At 47.1% G+C, this 14,436-nt stretch overlaps 1 protein-coding gene across 3 annotated transcripts in view; it reads right to left on the bottom strand.

Annotated features, from left to right (window-relative positions):
* The window catches only part of CDCP1 (CUB domain containing protein 1), a 48,550-nt gene extending 40,964 nt beyond the window's left edge, over nt 1-7,586 (bottom strand). For all 3 annotated transcript variants that reach the window (XR_005857723.2, XM_015281743.4, XM_418802.8), the window contains exon 1: nt 7,438-7,586. Coding sequence is in view for 2 of the 3 variants with exons in the window: in XM_015281743.4 (XP_015137229.2) it covers nt 7,438-7,513 (76 nt within the window). In the remaining variant the exon portion in view is untranslated. The remainder of the gene's footprint in view (nt 1-7,437) is intronic.
* Nucleotides 7,587-14,436: the final 6,850 nt, after the last annotated feature.

Below are 14,436 nucleotides of genomic sequence, written 5' to 3'. Positions count from 1 at the left end.
TGCCTGTCTGAAAATATTTTCCTCTACGTGATTACAGCTTTGTGGCCTTCCTTGACTATTTCATCAGCCGACCAAATGTTAATCTGCATTGTCCTGCTGCAAGCAGACATCACTACTGCTTGTCCTCATTTAGGACTGCATCTCCACAATTGTCTCATCACAGCATCCTTGTATCACTCCACAATGTTCATCTCGCCACTGAGGCACCCCAGCCTGATTTTACTCAACAGCATGATTTTTCCAAACCTTTCTTTAACTTTTTTGCTCGGAGCTTCTCCAACGCAATTTAGAAACAAACTGCGTAGCATAGAACAAGTGAGATTATTCTGCAGAATTCAGCTTAAACTCACCTAGCTGCAATAAACACTAATTACCTGTGTATTCACTTAAATATACTTTTCCCGTGCAATGTAGAAGGTAAGCTGGAGGGTAGTGGAGCCAGTGGTGCTCACAGAGAGTATGTGCATTAGTGTACATACAAGGAAAGGACTTGGCAGAACAGTGATTTATAGCTATGCACAGCACCTTACCAAACAGAACAGAAGAACAGAGTCCAACCAGTAGCTGCCTCTTGGGGGTTGAATAACTGAGCTTTATTGCAGCTATTTATCCATAAGGATTGTTTTGTGTGACTTCACTTTATGGAGTCAAACAATCAAAAAAAAAAAACAACCAACCAGACAGAAGAAAAAAAAAGAACTGACAAAAGTCACCAACTTTAGCCATTTTTAACAAGACAAACAGCTGGATCAGGCTGACTCAGACACCACTCACTACCAGAGACAGCCGAGGGAGGCAAGCGACTGCATGGCTCTTTGCGGATATGAAGCATCTGGATGCCAGCCCCTGCTCTACCCAGGGCTCTGAATGCTTTCCACTCACCTCCTTGGGGATGGCCTCATCCAACCCAGTGCTATGTGACAGGACAGCACAGGGACACGATGGGGACATCCCAACTCAGTGACCTTATGGCTCAGCTAGGAGGTGCTACCTCTCACAGCGATTTCCCTGGAACCCCTGACACAATTCTCATCATACCCTCAACTCCCAACTTGTCAAAAATGGGTCATAAAATATTTGAAGGGCAAATATCTCCTCAATTTGCTGACTTGAACCATTTTCTAGCTGCCTTACTGAATCCTTCCTGATTTCAGTTCAGCTGTCCAGTTCATCTACACTACCCGAGTGCCCAGGGTCAGCTGCTCCAACCCCAATGGAGATGCCCATCCATGCAGTTGCCTTCTTTAAGTGCTTCAAGTTAGCCACAGACCCAGGTAGGTGGGCTGGAATCAAATGATCTCTAAGATCCCTTCCAACCCAAGCCTTTCTGTGATTCTATGATTCTACAAACCATGCACTGTTAAACTCTACTCAACTACTCAACAGAGCTGTAGGCAGCAAATGGAGATCACCAGCACAAAGTGCAGCCAGCCCCGTTGCTGTGAGCTCAACCTTCTAAAGCAAATAGGATTTTGTTTACATTTAAAATGCAAACTACCTACTTTGTTTATTGCTTAATGATTGCCCATCCTTCAACGCAAGAGATGAGGTCCATATTTTGTGAATTGATTGTTTTCATGGAATCACCCAGGAAGTTGAAGCTGAAAGCTGCAAAGCTTACACACACGTAGAGGCTGCTGTTAAGTGTCGCAGCAGTTGTCCAGCCTGGAGATGGCACCTGGCAGCCATTCCTCTGCCACCATGACACAATCCCCTCACCTCACAAGGGGCTGCACCAACACCACGGCAGGGTGGGGACACGCAGCAGTTGAGATGTCATGCACCCTGTTGTCTTCTCACCAGGGAAAAAGGTGGCAATACCTTGAGCCATCCTGGCACAGCTCAGCAGAGGTCTGCCAGTCCCCAAGGCCAACAAGACTGCTCACTCGGAAGTGGTTAATTCATTAAGTTAATTTGCAGTGCCTCACAGGAATAAAGTACCTTGACTTCAAGAATAACTACGTCATTACTCAAGCTCCAGTACTTCTACCCCTTTCTCTAGAACCTTTTCAGATGGCTCATTGAGACACTCACAACTCATGCGTGAAAGTCATTTTTACAAGAAGCTTTTTTCACCAGAAGTAGAAAAAAAGACACTTCAGGATTTGGCAAGTTTGCCTGTAATTACAGAAGGGCTGCTTGTTTGGTCTTTTTTTTTTTTTTTTTCCTTTTTTCCTTTTTAGTTACTTAACTTCTGTTGTTTCAATTGAAATAGGAAATGAAACCCAGCAACTGCTCTTTGCAAACTGGCTGTGAGCCCCTATACAATGCATAAAACTAAGAGACATGGGTCTGTACAAGACACCACCACTCTGACACCAGAAACACAAAAGCACCATGCAAGTCACTGCAGGAGCCTCCTCTGATCAAAGGGATGTTTGCTTACACAGTTTATCCCTGTGTTAACGTAAGGTAGTGAGAGGATGACATCTTGGAGCGTGTCTGTGCAGTTCTCCAGCCTTGGCTCTGGTTAACCAACATGGAGAAACATGTTTCACAATCCGTGGTCCCTCCCATGCCAAACAACCCGCCAACATCTTTGTCTCTCTGTTACGGAACTGCAGGTCACATTTCCACTCATCACCATTTGCCCATCCTCAGATGTGAATCTCCCAGTTCCATTCATGGACACAGGACAGCTCTGAAACACTGGCATCATTGTGCTGCTCAAAATAAGTCCTTGCTCCAACTATGAGTAGCCACACTCTCTTTGTGACCATGCTCCCTTTATCCCCTGAGAAATCAAAAGGCACAGCTTCAAGCAAACTGTCTCATGCTCTCCCTGAGAGTGCATGGGGGACACAGTCATTCAGAGGCAGCCAACAGAACAGACACAAGTGGGACTTCTCTACCCATGATGAGACGAGTCAAGAAAATCTGTCATCCCACAGCGCTGGCAGTCTGGGCATTCAAAGGCAGCTGAAGGGAGAACTTATTGCTCTCTGCATCTCCCTGAAAGGAGGAGAGGTGGGGGTTGGCCTCTTCTCCCAGGTAACAGCGATAGGGCGAGAGGGAATGGCCTCAAGTTGCGCCAGGGGAGGTTCAGGTTGGATATAAGGAAGAATTTCTTCTCAGAAGGAGCAGTGAGGCAGTGGCACAGGCTGCCCAGGGAGGTGGTGCAGTCACCGTCCCTGGAGGCGTTCAAGAACCGTGTGGATGTGGCACTGAGGGACGTGGTCAGCGGGCACGGTGGGGATAGGCTGATGGTTGGACTAGGTGATCTTAAAGGGCTCTAGTGATTCTATGAAAGCACACATCTACCAGAGGTTACGGCAGGTTTGTTCAACTGGCTCTGCCAGTTGAAGGTCCCATCGATACTACATATATTGGCCAGATTCAGCTCACCTCTACCATTAGCTAATACAGAAACCAAAGGTTTTGCCCTGATATAACAGCCAGCAGCTAAGTACAGCACAACCAACATCCTTTCCTTCACACCCTCGTGGCACAGGTAGGCACTGAATGAAAGAAGCCCCCAGTCTGAGCTTTTCCAGGAGCCCTGAAGGGGAGGCCAGGGCCAGAAAGCACCAAGGGGCACCCAGAGACATTGCAGCAGCCATAGGAAGAGAAGTGTCCATTGGTTCAGTTCCCCTTGACAGCAAGTGAAGGCTGTCACCAGCTACAGTCTGATTGGTTACAGCCCACACCAGTTTGAACAAAAGAGGATGCAGCTCCACACTCATCTGCTCTTCTCCCACATCTTTCTTAAGCCTCCTAGGACCTGGGGAAGGCCATGTTTTGTCATACACCATTCCAAGAACCAAGGGCTTTTTCCCCTCCCAGTCATTCTCCTTTTGCCTGCTTTGAGTACATACAACTGTAATAAAGCCATTAACCGATGTACAGCAGATGTAGTGCAGATGCCCTCCATCTGCCAACACATGGCAAAGCCTCCTCTTGTCAGACACCTCCTGGTGCTCTCCTTCCCAACATTAACTTTCACTTCATGGCTGCAACACTCAGCACAGGCAAAGCCAAAAGTATCACGGCCGTTTTCTCAGCAAAGAATGGCTCTTCATGCCAGGTCTCACGTGAAATGATTCTATAACAGACTACACGCGAAGCTGTTCAGCCTTTATCTAGGACTGAGATTTTAGTCATTGGAATTCCAAAGCTTCTTATTTTAGATATATATGTGTATATATTTAAACATCAGCTAAACTAGGTGATAAGGCCTATACTTAAGCTAAGTAGCACCACAACTGGGACATACAATGAAACAGTAGTTTACTGTACATGTATCCTCTAGAGAATGAAAACTAAGCACATTGTACTGATACTGGTACAAGACAAGAAAAGACTACAACATACTCATGTGCAACAGTTCTGACCTTAGAAGGAGATCCAGCAAACAACATGGTAATTCCAAGCAGAAATAACCCGGCTTCCCTGGGCTTCCACAGGAGAACAAACAGGCCAATTATTTATATTCTGTCAATACTAAGTCAGAACACCATAGATAGGCTGATAGCAGCTTGGTTTCCAAAAAAACCAGCAGTTTTTATTATGATTCATGCATGACTTGAATCAGTCAGTTGGGAAGAAGTTGTTACCTTGAGGGCAGAGCAAGAAGCAATGCATCTTTACCAGGGAATTCACTTATTATAGCGAAGGCATTTTAAATACAAATCTGAAATGTGTTTTATAGACTTCATATGAGGCTGATTAACTTCATTATCACTGCTACAGAGACAAATTTCAGTTGGAAAACATATTTTAAAAGGTCAAGCACGTAACGGTTGATGCACGCACTCCCACATCTACACACAGCGATTGCACCAAATAGTTCTCCACTTATAAGACAACCAACGTTTCATCTAGTAATTTATATTATGAGCAAAGTCGCATCCGAAGAAAAACCACAAACTCATTTGCAGACAGTATGACCAGTCATATCGTATACATTCCCACAGGAAAGCGAAGATGAGACACTGTTCTTATATGCAGGGAAGGGTTGGAAGGAGAAGATGGGTCTTCCCCAAGGACAACGAGCAGCAGCATAAGGATGGGTGCACCAGGGCTTGCAGCTGTCCTACCAGAGCACAGCCAGTCCCAGAGCAAACACATATGCCTCACAGTTACCTCCTGTGCAGCTCTGCACACATAATCCACACCTGTACCCAGCGATGAAGTGCACACCAATGGCATCACCAAGGCAAAGGGAATGCCTCAAAAATTATGAGAGATGTAGGAATGTGAGATAAAAAAAACTACCCTGAAGTATCTCAGGTTTTCAGGCCAAACCTTCGCTAAGGGAACTTTCAGGTACAGTTTTGGTTGCGTAATAACAGAAGTAACTCCCAGCACGATGAAGAACGCACCAGGTATGCAAGATCTGAACACAAAGCCTGGGAAACAGATTCATAGAATCGCTAAGGTTGGAAAAGACCCACAGGATCATCCAGTCCAACCATCCACCCATCACCAATAGCTCTCACTAAACCACATCCTTCAACACAACGTCCAAAAGTTCTTTGAACACCTCCAGGGTTGGTGACACCACCTCCCTGGGCAGTCCATTCCAGTGCCTGACCACCCTTTCAGAGAAGTAGTATTTCCTAACGTCCAGCCTGAACCTTCCCTGGCACAGCTTGAAGCCATTCCCTCTAGTCCTATCACTAGTCACATGAGATTCCTCTCCCCTGTCCCACTCACACCACACCAACCTTCAACCCATGCTGCCAAACTCAGACACATGTTTTTTGAGAGGGAAGGTGGGAGAGTGAGAGTGGGGACACTGGGTTAGCCGATCCAGTGGGATGGCAGAAGAGCTGCAGCGCTGGGGCAGGAGAGAAGCAGGCAGGCAGAAGCGTGACATTGAAATAGAAGGAGAAAGAGGTAGGAGGAGGGACCTTGTGTTCTTGCATAAGGTAAACATAAACTTATTTTGTTAAAGCAGGAACAATACACCTGGCTGCAGTTTGGATGTTTTCAGCGTGACAGAGGAGAAGAAGATGGATCAGATGACGACAACAAGGAATACAATCAAAGACGATGGCTCTAACAGAGCTGCAGCTCACCTCAAAAGCAAGCCCATGAAGTTTAATGGGAGGCATCAAGGAGATTTATGGTGGGGAAGAAATAGGAACATGAGATTTTGATACAAACGTTTAATCAGGCAGCGAGGAATAATGTATGAACAGACAGTCTAAGGGTGGTTCAGATGGAGAGCATGATTAAGGGGCTGTTGCATTTCCCACTGAAGGGCTACATCTGTGTATGAAAAAAGATGCAGTTGAGGATTTTTTCACCTGTTTCTAAAAATCCTTCATTGCTGGAGAAAGCCTGCTTTGTCTCCTTCTAGCACGGGTCTACCTCAACTTTTCCACTCTTTGAAACAACCTATAATCAACCACGGTGTAACATTCTTTCTTTCTTCTTTGAAGTGTTTTAACAAGCAAATAGCTGCCATTAGTTTGACTCAGAAGCAACACACTGAAGCTCTACATTACTTAGTTTGAAGCTCATCCTTCAGAGCCATCCAGTTTCACAGCCAGTGCTTTAAGCTGAGTAGCTTATAAGCAACGGCTGCAAGCGTGATGCATCAGCATGACGGGCACAGCTAAAGGCAACAGAAATGTTAGCATGAACCCCACACTGGGCTGCCTGGGTTATTTGCAGTCACCGCAAATAACTGCATTTGTTCTGTACATCCTCCCAGGGTCTTTGAGAGGACACACAGCTACAAAGCAGACTGTTTACATGTAAGGATGAGCGCAAACCGCCTGCGTTTCCATACCGCATTTTTGGCAACCGAGAAGCTTTTGAAACCGAGGAAAAGCCCCGTGTGCTGCTTTTGAGCTCACAGCTGGGATTCTTATGGGGCTGTAGATGGGATTGGGCTGTTCCTGGGCCATCTCCATGGGACAGCACGGCGCACCCAGGAAGGGTGAGAGGAGCAGCTGGCAGTGAGCACAGCCAAACACCGGGCACTGCGGAGCTCTGCTCAGGCAAATGCCACTCTCTCTGCTGAAAACTGAAGAGGAACAGTAAGTTATATCGGAACTAGAAGTTACACAAACTGCAGGACCTGCTCCTGCTCCTCGCACGTAACCCACTCCCTCTCCCTGCGTCCAAGGAAAAGAGCTTCGGGAATTTACTTCCGTGACCAAAATGCCTGAAAACCGAGGGCACAGAGATCGCAAAGTTCACCCGGTCAGCACTCACTTAAACGACAAAAACCAACTTCCCGGTGTCCCAGCTCAAGGCACGTTCCGAGACTGCGCGCCGCGCCCGGCCCCATCCCCTCTCCTCAGCCACGCCGCCAAACATCGGAGCAGCTCCCGGACCCACACCGGGCAGGCGGCGGTGCTGGGCTCAGGGCGGCGCGCCCCGTCTCTCACAGCCCGGCCAAAGAGCGAGCCGCTCATCATCACCACCACCACCGCCGCCGCCGCCGCCTTTTCCCATCCCTCCCCGCAGCCCCACCATCCCTACCTTCCCTCTTGAGGTGCTGCGCCGAGGCGGCGATGAGGACAGCGAGCACCGCGAGCAGTGCGCGGCCCCCCGCCATCTCCCGCAGGGGCCCAGCGCCGAAGCGGGCGCTGGCTGCCTCCGCGCCTTCGCTTCCGCCTCCTCCGCGCACCTGGACGGAGGGAGGGACAGAGGGAAGGAGGGGACGGCGGCGGTCCCGCCCGGCAGCCCGCAGGTGGAGCTCTGCCGGGCCGCCTCTTCCCCTTCGGCCTGCGGGGCCTCGAAGCGGGGCTGTCCGGGAGTTGTCTGCGCCTCTGACGTAGGCTTTTTAATCCGCTGATCTTAATCGTTTGCAATTAAGAGAAGTCGCGTGGCAAAAGAAAGACAAAAACCGAAACGCACGCACACACACAGAAAAAGAAAAAAAAAAAAAAAAAGGAAAAAAGGAAAGAAAAAAAGAAACAGAATCATAGTATGATTTGGGTTGGAAGAGACCGTAAAGATTACCTGGCTTCTCCTCCCTGCCGTGGGCAGGGCTGCCACATACCGGTTCAGGCTGCCCAGAGCCCCATCCAACCTGGCTTTGAATGTCTCCAGGGATGGGGCACCACAGCTTCTCTGGGCAGCTGTGCCAGGGCCTCAGTGCCCTCTGAGTAAAGAAATTATTCTTAACATATAACCTAAACCTCCCCTCTTTTAGTTTAAAGCCATTCCCTTGTTGTTCTGTCACTACGCTGCCTGATAAAGAGTCCCTCCCCAGCTTTCCTGTAGGCCTCTTTACGTACTGGAAGACAGCAATGAAGTCTCTCCAGCACCTTCCCTAGGCTGAACAGCCCCAGCTCCCTCAGCCTGTCTCCTTAGGAGAGGTTTTCCATTCCTCTGAGCATCTTTGTGGCCTCCTCTGGATCCACTCCAATAGGTTAATGTCCTAAGTGTTGTAGATGGGGCCTCAACAGAGTGTAGCAGAGACAATCCCCTTCCTTACCCTGGCTGGTCACGCTCGTTTCTTTTGATGCAGCCCAAGACACAGTTGGTTTTCTGGTCTGCAGTGCAGATTGCCAGATCACGTTGACCTTGTTATCAACCAGTACCCACAAGTCCATCTCCTCAGGGCTGCTCTCAATCCATTCCCACACCCCAGCCCGTATTTGTGCTTGGGATTGCCTCAATCCAGGTACAGGGCCTTGCTCCTGGCCTTGTTGAATTTCACATGGTTCCACCACTTGTGCCTATCAGGGTCCCCCTGGATGGCATTCCTTCCCTTCTGTGTGCCAGCTGCACCACACAGCTCGGTGCCATCCTCAGACTTTGCTGCGGGTCTTTAGAAATGGGTGCTGTTAATAAGGAAGCAGTTAGCTGGTTATAAGACAGAGCTGAAATGAGTGGGTAAGTTTTACTGCCGTATGCAGAGGAAAAAAAATGATTTGTTTTCCTGGAATCAGTTCTGCCACCAATTAGTTAACATAAGGAAGCAAGGAATGTCTAGGTCTTTCATTTTCTGCTGTTAGAGAAATAAAAAGGCTTTTGGCTAGCTCACAGATTTTGGTTTATGTTAGTTCTATCTCATCATGATCAGAGGGCTGGAGCACCTCTCCTATGAGGAAAGTTTGAGGGAACTGGGCTTGTTTAGCTTGGAGAAGAGAAGGCTCTGGGGAGACCTCATTGTGGCCTTCCAGTGCTTGAAGGGAGTGTATAAACAGGAGGGGAAACGGTTGTTTACAAGGGTGAATAGTGATAGAGAAGGGGGAGTGGTTTTAAACTGAGACAGGGGAGGTTTAGATTGGATATGAGGAGGAATTTTTTCACACAGAGGGTGGTGACACACTGGAACAGGTTGCCCAAGGATGTTGTGGATGCCCCATCCCTGGAGGCATTCAAGGCCAGGCTGGATGTGGCTCTGGGCAGCCTGGTCTGGTGGTTGGTGACCCTGCACAGAGCAGGGAGGTTGAAACTCGATGATCATTGTGGTCCTTTTCAACCCAGGCCATTCTATGATTCTGTGATTCTATGAAATCTTCATTAAGGTCAGTACTTTCCTACTGAAGGTATTTATGCCAGCTTTATATAACCTTATGGTTTCTTTTTTTCTTTTTTTTCTTTTTTTTTTTTTTAATCTTTTTGTTTCCTAATCAGTTCCCTGTTTTAGGGATGATAGACCAAGGAACAGACTGTCCTTACCACTGTCCATGTGTGATGAGAGATACGATGCAGAGGGCAGTGTAGTAACAGAGCAGTTGCACATGGGGGCCACTTGGTATGGAATTTGTGCATCTACTGTGCCATAAGCAATGTAGGTAGTTGTATTAAGATGCCTAAAATATCTGGCATGGGAAAGCACACAGAAATGCCTTCTTCATGTCAAAAAAACATAGCCTGCCAAAACATGTAACTGTGCAATGGCCCTCCCATCCTGCAGGCAGCTCTAGCTCCCAGCTTGGGCATGGAGTGAGAAAAATCAGTGTGTGTTCTTTTGCATTGCTCCCTCCCCTTCTACTGTCATTTCCTCAGAACAGGAGTCAGCCGGGTCAGCTGTGAGGCAGTCTCACTGGAGCAAATATATGGACTGGAGCTCAGGCTTCACAGAAATTGCAAAATAACTGCAAGAATGTCATAAGAGCAAGAACGTGCCCGCATGCAATGAGTGCTCCCTCAAAAATGGCTGCTTTGTTATTCACCTCTCAGTTGCTTAATGCACAGCGCCTTAGTGCAGCTGGAAACAGCACAGAAAATCAGGGGGCTTAATCATGTTGTGGTTGAAACAGAGGCAAATCACCGTGAACATTATTTGTCACTTTTGCTGTATTCATCTTCCAGAAGAGCCAAAGTGCTCTGTAGAAGCCCATTTACGTGGTCATCTATGGTTGGTCAGTGGTGTTGTTTCCTGACCAGCTGACACAGTGTTGTTGATGCATTTCTGAGAAAGAGTTGGGATTAATCATCTTGAAAATATGAATTTAGCAAGGAAAGCCAAGGAAGAGATACAGCGGGATAAAATGAAAAAGCGTGTGTGAGATTAGTCATAAATATTTCTCTTCTGTTGGTGGGAATCCCATTCTTTTCATGGAAATTCCATACTAATTACACAGAGCAAGTTACAAGAAAACACTGAAAAGTTATCAATGGAAGTACAGGAATTGTGAGGCAATGCTTTTGAGGAGCAAATCTCCCAATTCAGCTTTCTTATCCCCACATTCACTCTGCTAAGTGAACATGTCAAAGCAAGAGCTGGCGTTGTTTTTTCTATCTAATTTCCTACCAGTAGAGCTGCTAATGAGAGACTACATTCCCCACTTTTTTCACCTGTAATGAAATTGTTAAAGTAAGGACTGTGTAGGGAACATGGGCACAGCCTCCTACAGTCAGCACAGGGAAAACTCTGCTCAGGAAATATTCAGCAGCCTCACAGTGAGACACTTACGTATGCTTTGCTCCAGTGAGTGTCCACTTGAGGCTGCTGGTTAACTACTGTGCTGACTCTACCCAGCTTGAGCTCTCGCAGGTGTTTGGCATAAGCACCAAGGTGCATTAGACTCAGGCCTCATCTTGAATTGAAGTACATACTTAGGTAGTTGAAAATCAGCATGACTGTGCCTTCCTGACACCAGCTCGCTGGACACCAGTTCACTTGAACGTCCGGACACAGGGTTAAGTCTATCTGCATAGGATAACATGCAATGTCTCACAATAAAATGCAATTATTTGCACGTACTTAAATCCAATTGCTTTCAAGGTGGGCATTTGCTTAAGGCTGTTCATGAAATAAGAGTTTCCTGAGATGCAAAGTATCAGTGCTGCAGGTGCAAAACACCCCTGTGCCCTGTTTGGGAGTTACTCTATTTCAGTTCTTAATGGAGATTCATAAAATGCTAAAGAAGGAACGCAGCTCTGCATGATCTGTTACAATATATACATCATTGATCATAAAAACAAATGGAGGAAAATGAGGCACAGCTATAATGATGACGCCTTCAACACTTTGGAGTCAACAGATTAGTCTTCCAGAGACTGAAGTTATGCAGCATATAATTTTGGTCAAAAGCTTAATTATTTCTCAGTTACTCATGGTGGTTAGATGAGTTGTGTCACACAGGGGGACCGCTCGCAGCATTCAAATACAGGTTCTTATTAGATTTCGAACGCAGGTGAAATTCAGCAACGCCCATATGCATGGCTTTGCTCCAAGGCCTGTCGCCTGAACATACACCCACCGAGCACATCAGGCAGTGAGTGCAGAAATACAGCTGGTTCAGCCATTTGTGGCCAAAACAGAAACAGCCCTCAGGCTGACTTGGGTTACCCTTCGGTCAGTTAGTTAAGCTGTTTGTATTTCTCGTCATAGCACCATTAGGAAATGTTGGATTACACTGTGGTTATGAGACGGTCGTGCTCGTCTTGAAGCTGCAAATTATGTGTGGAGCTCTTATCCTGCAGTCTGTGCTCCTTCGCTTTGGGGCTGGACGGAGGGCAAAGGGGACTGCATGGCAGCTCTGCCCCGGTTGCACTGTGTGTTGAAAGGAGGGCCGCTCATTCGTGTACTGGAGACGAGCAGGATTTATCACCAGGCACACTTCAGTAAACAGATAGCGGACAATTTTCCTGTGAAGCTGCGTGTGAATAATGTGGTGGTGTTGCAGCAGAATGGGAGAGAAATTGCTGCCTCCAGAGTGTCTCGTTTGTCTTTGGTATTTACTTACTGTTTTCTTCGTGGTTACATTTTACAGGAAAAGAAATGCAAAATGCCACGAGGGCTCACTTATCCCCTTCCTTTTGTGCTAAGCAACATGCAGGGGGAGAAAAAAACATCAGCAAGTAATTGTAGATCTTCGACTGCTTTGTATCTATGGGCTTCTGAGTGGTGGTCAGGGCTGGCGGCTGTTCAGTGTAAGACCCACAGCCCTAGGACACACAGCACCTCTGTGCTGGCTGGGAAGGACTCATTGGTTTGTTGGGAAGGCAGTGCTTGCCGTGCATTGCAGAGCAGTGCGGGCAGCAAGGAGAGGCTCCAGGCTTGTCTGCTTCTGCGCCTCCAGGAATAAACCTAAGTTCATGCCAGGGAGAAGTAATATTTCATCATCTTTATCTGGCTGTAAGTGAAATCACAGCAAACCAGCTTAGCAGAAGGAGCATTCCTCAACACATCCTGAAGGATGCGTTGTTTATTGCATACATCGGTATGTGTCAGTTTACCCAGACGTATATGGTACAGATGCTCAACTCAAGCACTGATGAAAAAAGATATAAATAGTATGTGTGGTAAACAATTTGTAGAAGAGGACACTGCTACCTAATGACGTGTGTGCCTTTAATGTATACTTAACCTCTGCAGAGACAGACCTGAGTCACATAATGGGCTCCATGGAGAGACTGACTCTCCTGCTGTCACAGTGACAGGCGTATACATGTCCTTTGTGCATGGGAGCTGTTAGTGATGTACCTGTACTATCAGCTACTGTGATAAAAACATACATTTGGAAAGAGCTGGAGACATTGAGATCTCCTCCACGAGTTGCACGTGTTGTCCAACACACCGTTGCCTTCATAAAGGTTTGCTAGGAGAGCGAATCAGATGCCTGCTGGATCATGTTCTGCCTCTGAAAATGGGTTATGTTAGGTACAGAAATAATGCAATTCACAGAGACACTGATTGTGCCTTATACACTCATAGAGATCTCAGGGAGGGGGGCTGCACCCAAGGGCTTGCTGTTGTCACTCATAACTCATCTCATTCTTGCAAAATATTTGCCATCACAGGTGAGCATGGAAGAAAAGGACTGGGTCAGTGATTACCGCCAGCTGTGGGCTTTGATGGGGTTTTGTGGAGGTGTATAATCTAGATGCAATTACAGCAGGTTGTCCGGGAAACCGGAGCTGAAGTTCTTATTCCCCAGGTAAAACTGCTAAAGCTTGCCTGGAAATGCTCAACAAGTAAGAAGTGAGCATCTGCTGAAGCTATTTTAGATTTTACAAATTGTATCAAAAATTTGAGTTTCTCCCCAACAGGATAACGTGAAGTGTTGCAGTTTTTTGTTATAACCGAAAAGTTGGCACTTGGATCCAGCTCTCACCAAAGCCCAGGCGAGTTGGGCATGACAATATGACTGCATTTCACTTATGCTTTTGTTTTACCATGAGGTGTCCAAGTAGCTCCACGGAAGAAGCTTTACCTCTAGATTTGAGTTCATCATCCCAGGAATCTGGGGTACGTGGGCCCAGCATCCTGATTGAGATCTGTATGGAAAAAGCTGTGTCAGGGGAGGGGCAGCTGGGGGCGAGGGACAGGGTCTGCACCAGAGGGTGGTGGGCATGGAACGGGCTGCCCAGGGCAGTGGGCACGGCCCCAAGAGCTGGAGCTCAGGGAGCGTTTGGACAGCGCTCTCAGACACTGGGTTTGGATTCTGGGTGGTGCTATGTAGAGCTGAGAGTTGGGCTAAATGACCCTTGTGGGTCCCTTCCAGCTCGGGACATTCTGTTATTCTGATTCTATGATGTTAAAAAGCCAGTTCAGGACTGGGGGGTGCTTAGATGCTGTAGGAATGGGGACTTTGTGAGACGTATTACTGTCAGTTGAAGTTATGGACTCCATGTGTTCAGAATATGCTGGAGAAGAGTCTGCTTTGTTCTCTGGGTTTCAGGACAGCTGCAGAAGACAGACACCCTGGCTGCTAAAACAGCACGCGTCAGCAGAAAGGGAAACTTTCTGTCAAACCTGTTAGCACTGAGAATATAAGCCCCTGGGGCCAAGTCTAGCTCTATTTCTGTGTCCACAGACCATCTGCTGCTATTTCAGGTGCTAACTTAGTAATGCCTCCCACTGTGTTCCTGCCACAAAGACAAGGCATTAGCAAGTCCTCAAGTTTATATGCTAAAGAGCAAAACTCAGGTGAACAGCACGATGGCGGTCATTGCTAGAAAGTCAGCCCTTCTCAGAAGATATTTGCCACGTATTTTCTATGGTGATTATAAAAAAGCTGTGGGATCTGCAAATCAAACCTTATTTAATTGTTTTTCTTCAAGAGCAAATTC

The sequence above is a fragment of the Gallus gallus genome, chromosome 2 (assembly GCF_016699485.2).
Source record: "Gallus gallus isolate bGalGal1 chromosome 2, bGalGal1.mat.broiler.GRCg7b, whole genome shotgun sequence".
Lineage (NCBI taxonomy): Eukaryota > Metazoa > Chordata > Aves > Galliformes > Phasianidae > Gallus > Gallus gallus.
Note: the sequence above shows the minus strand (reverse complement) of the source record. Positions and strands in the feature narration are given on the sequence as shown.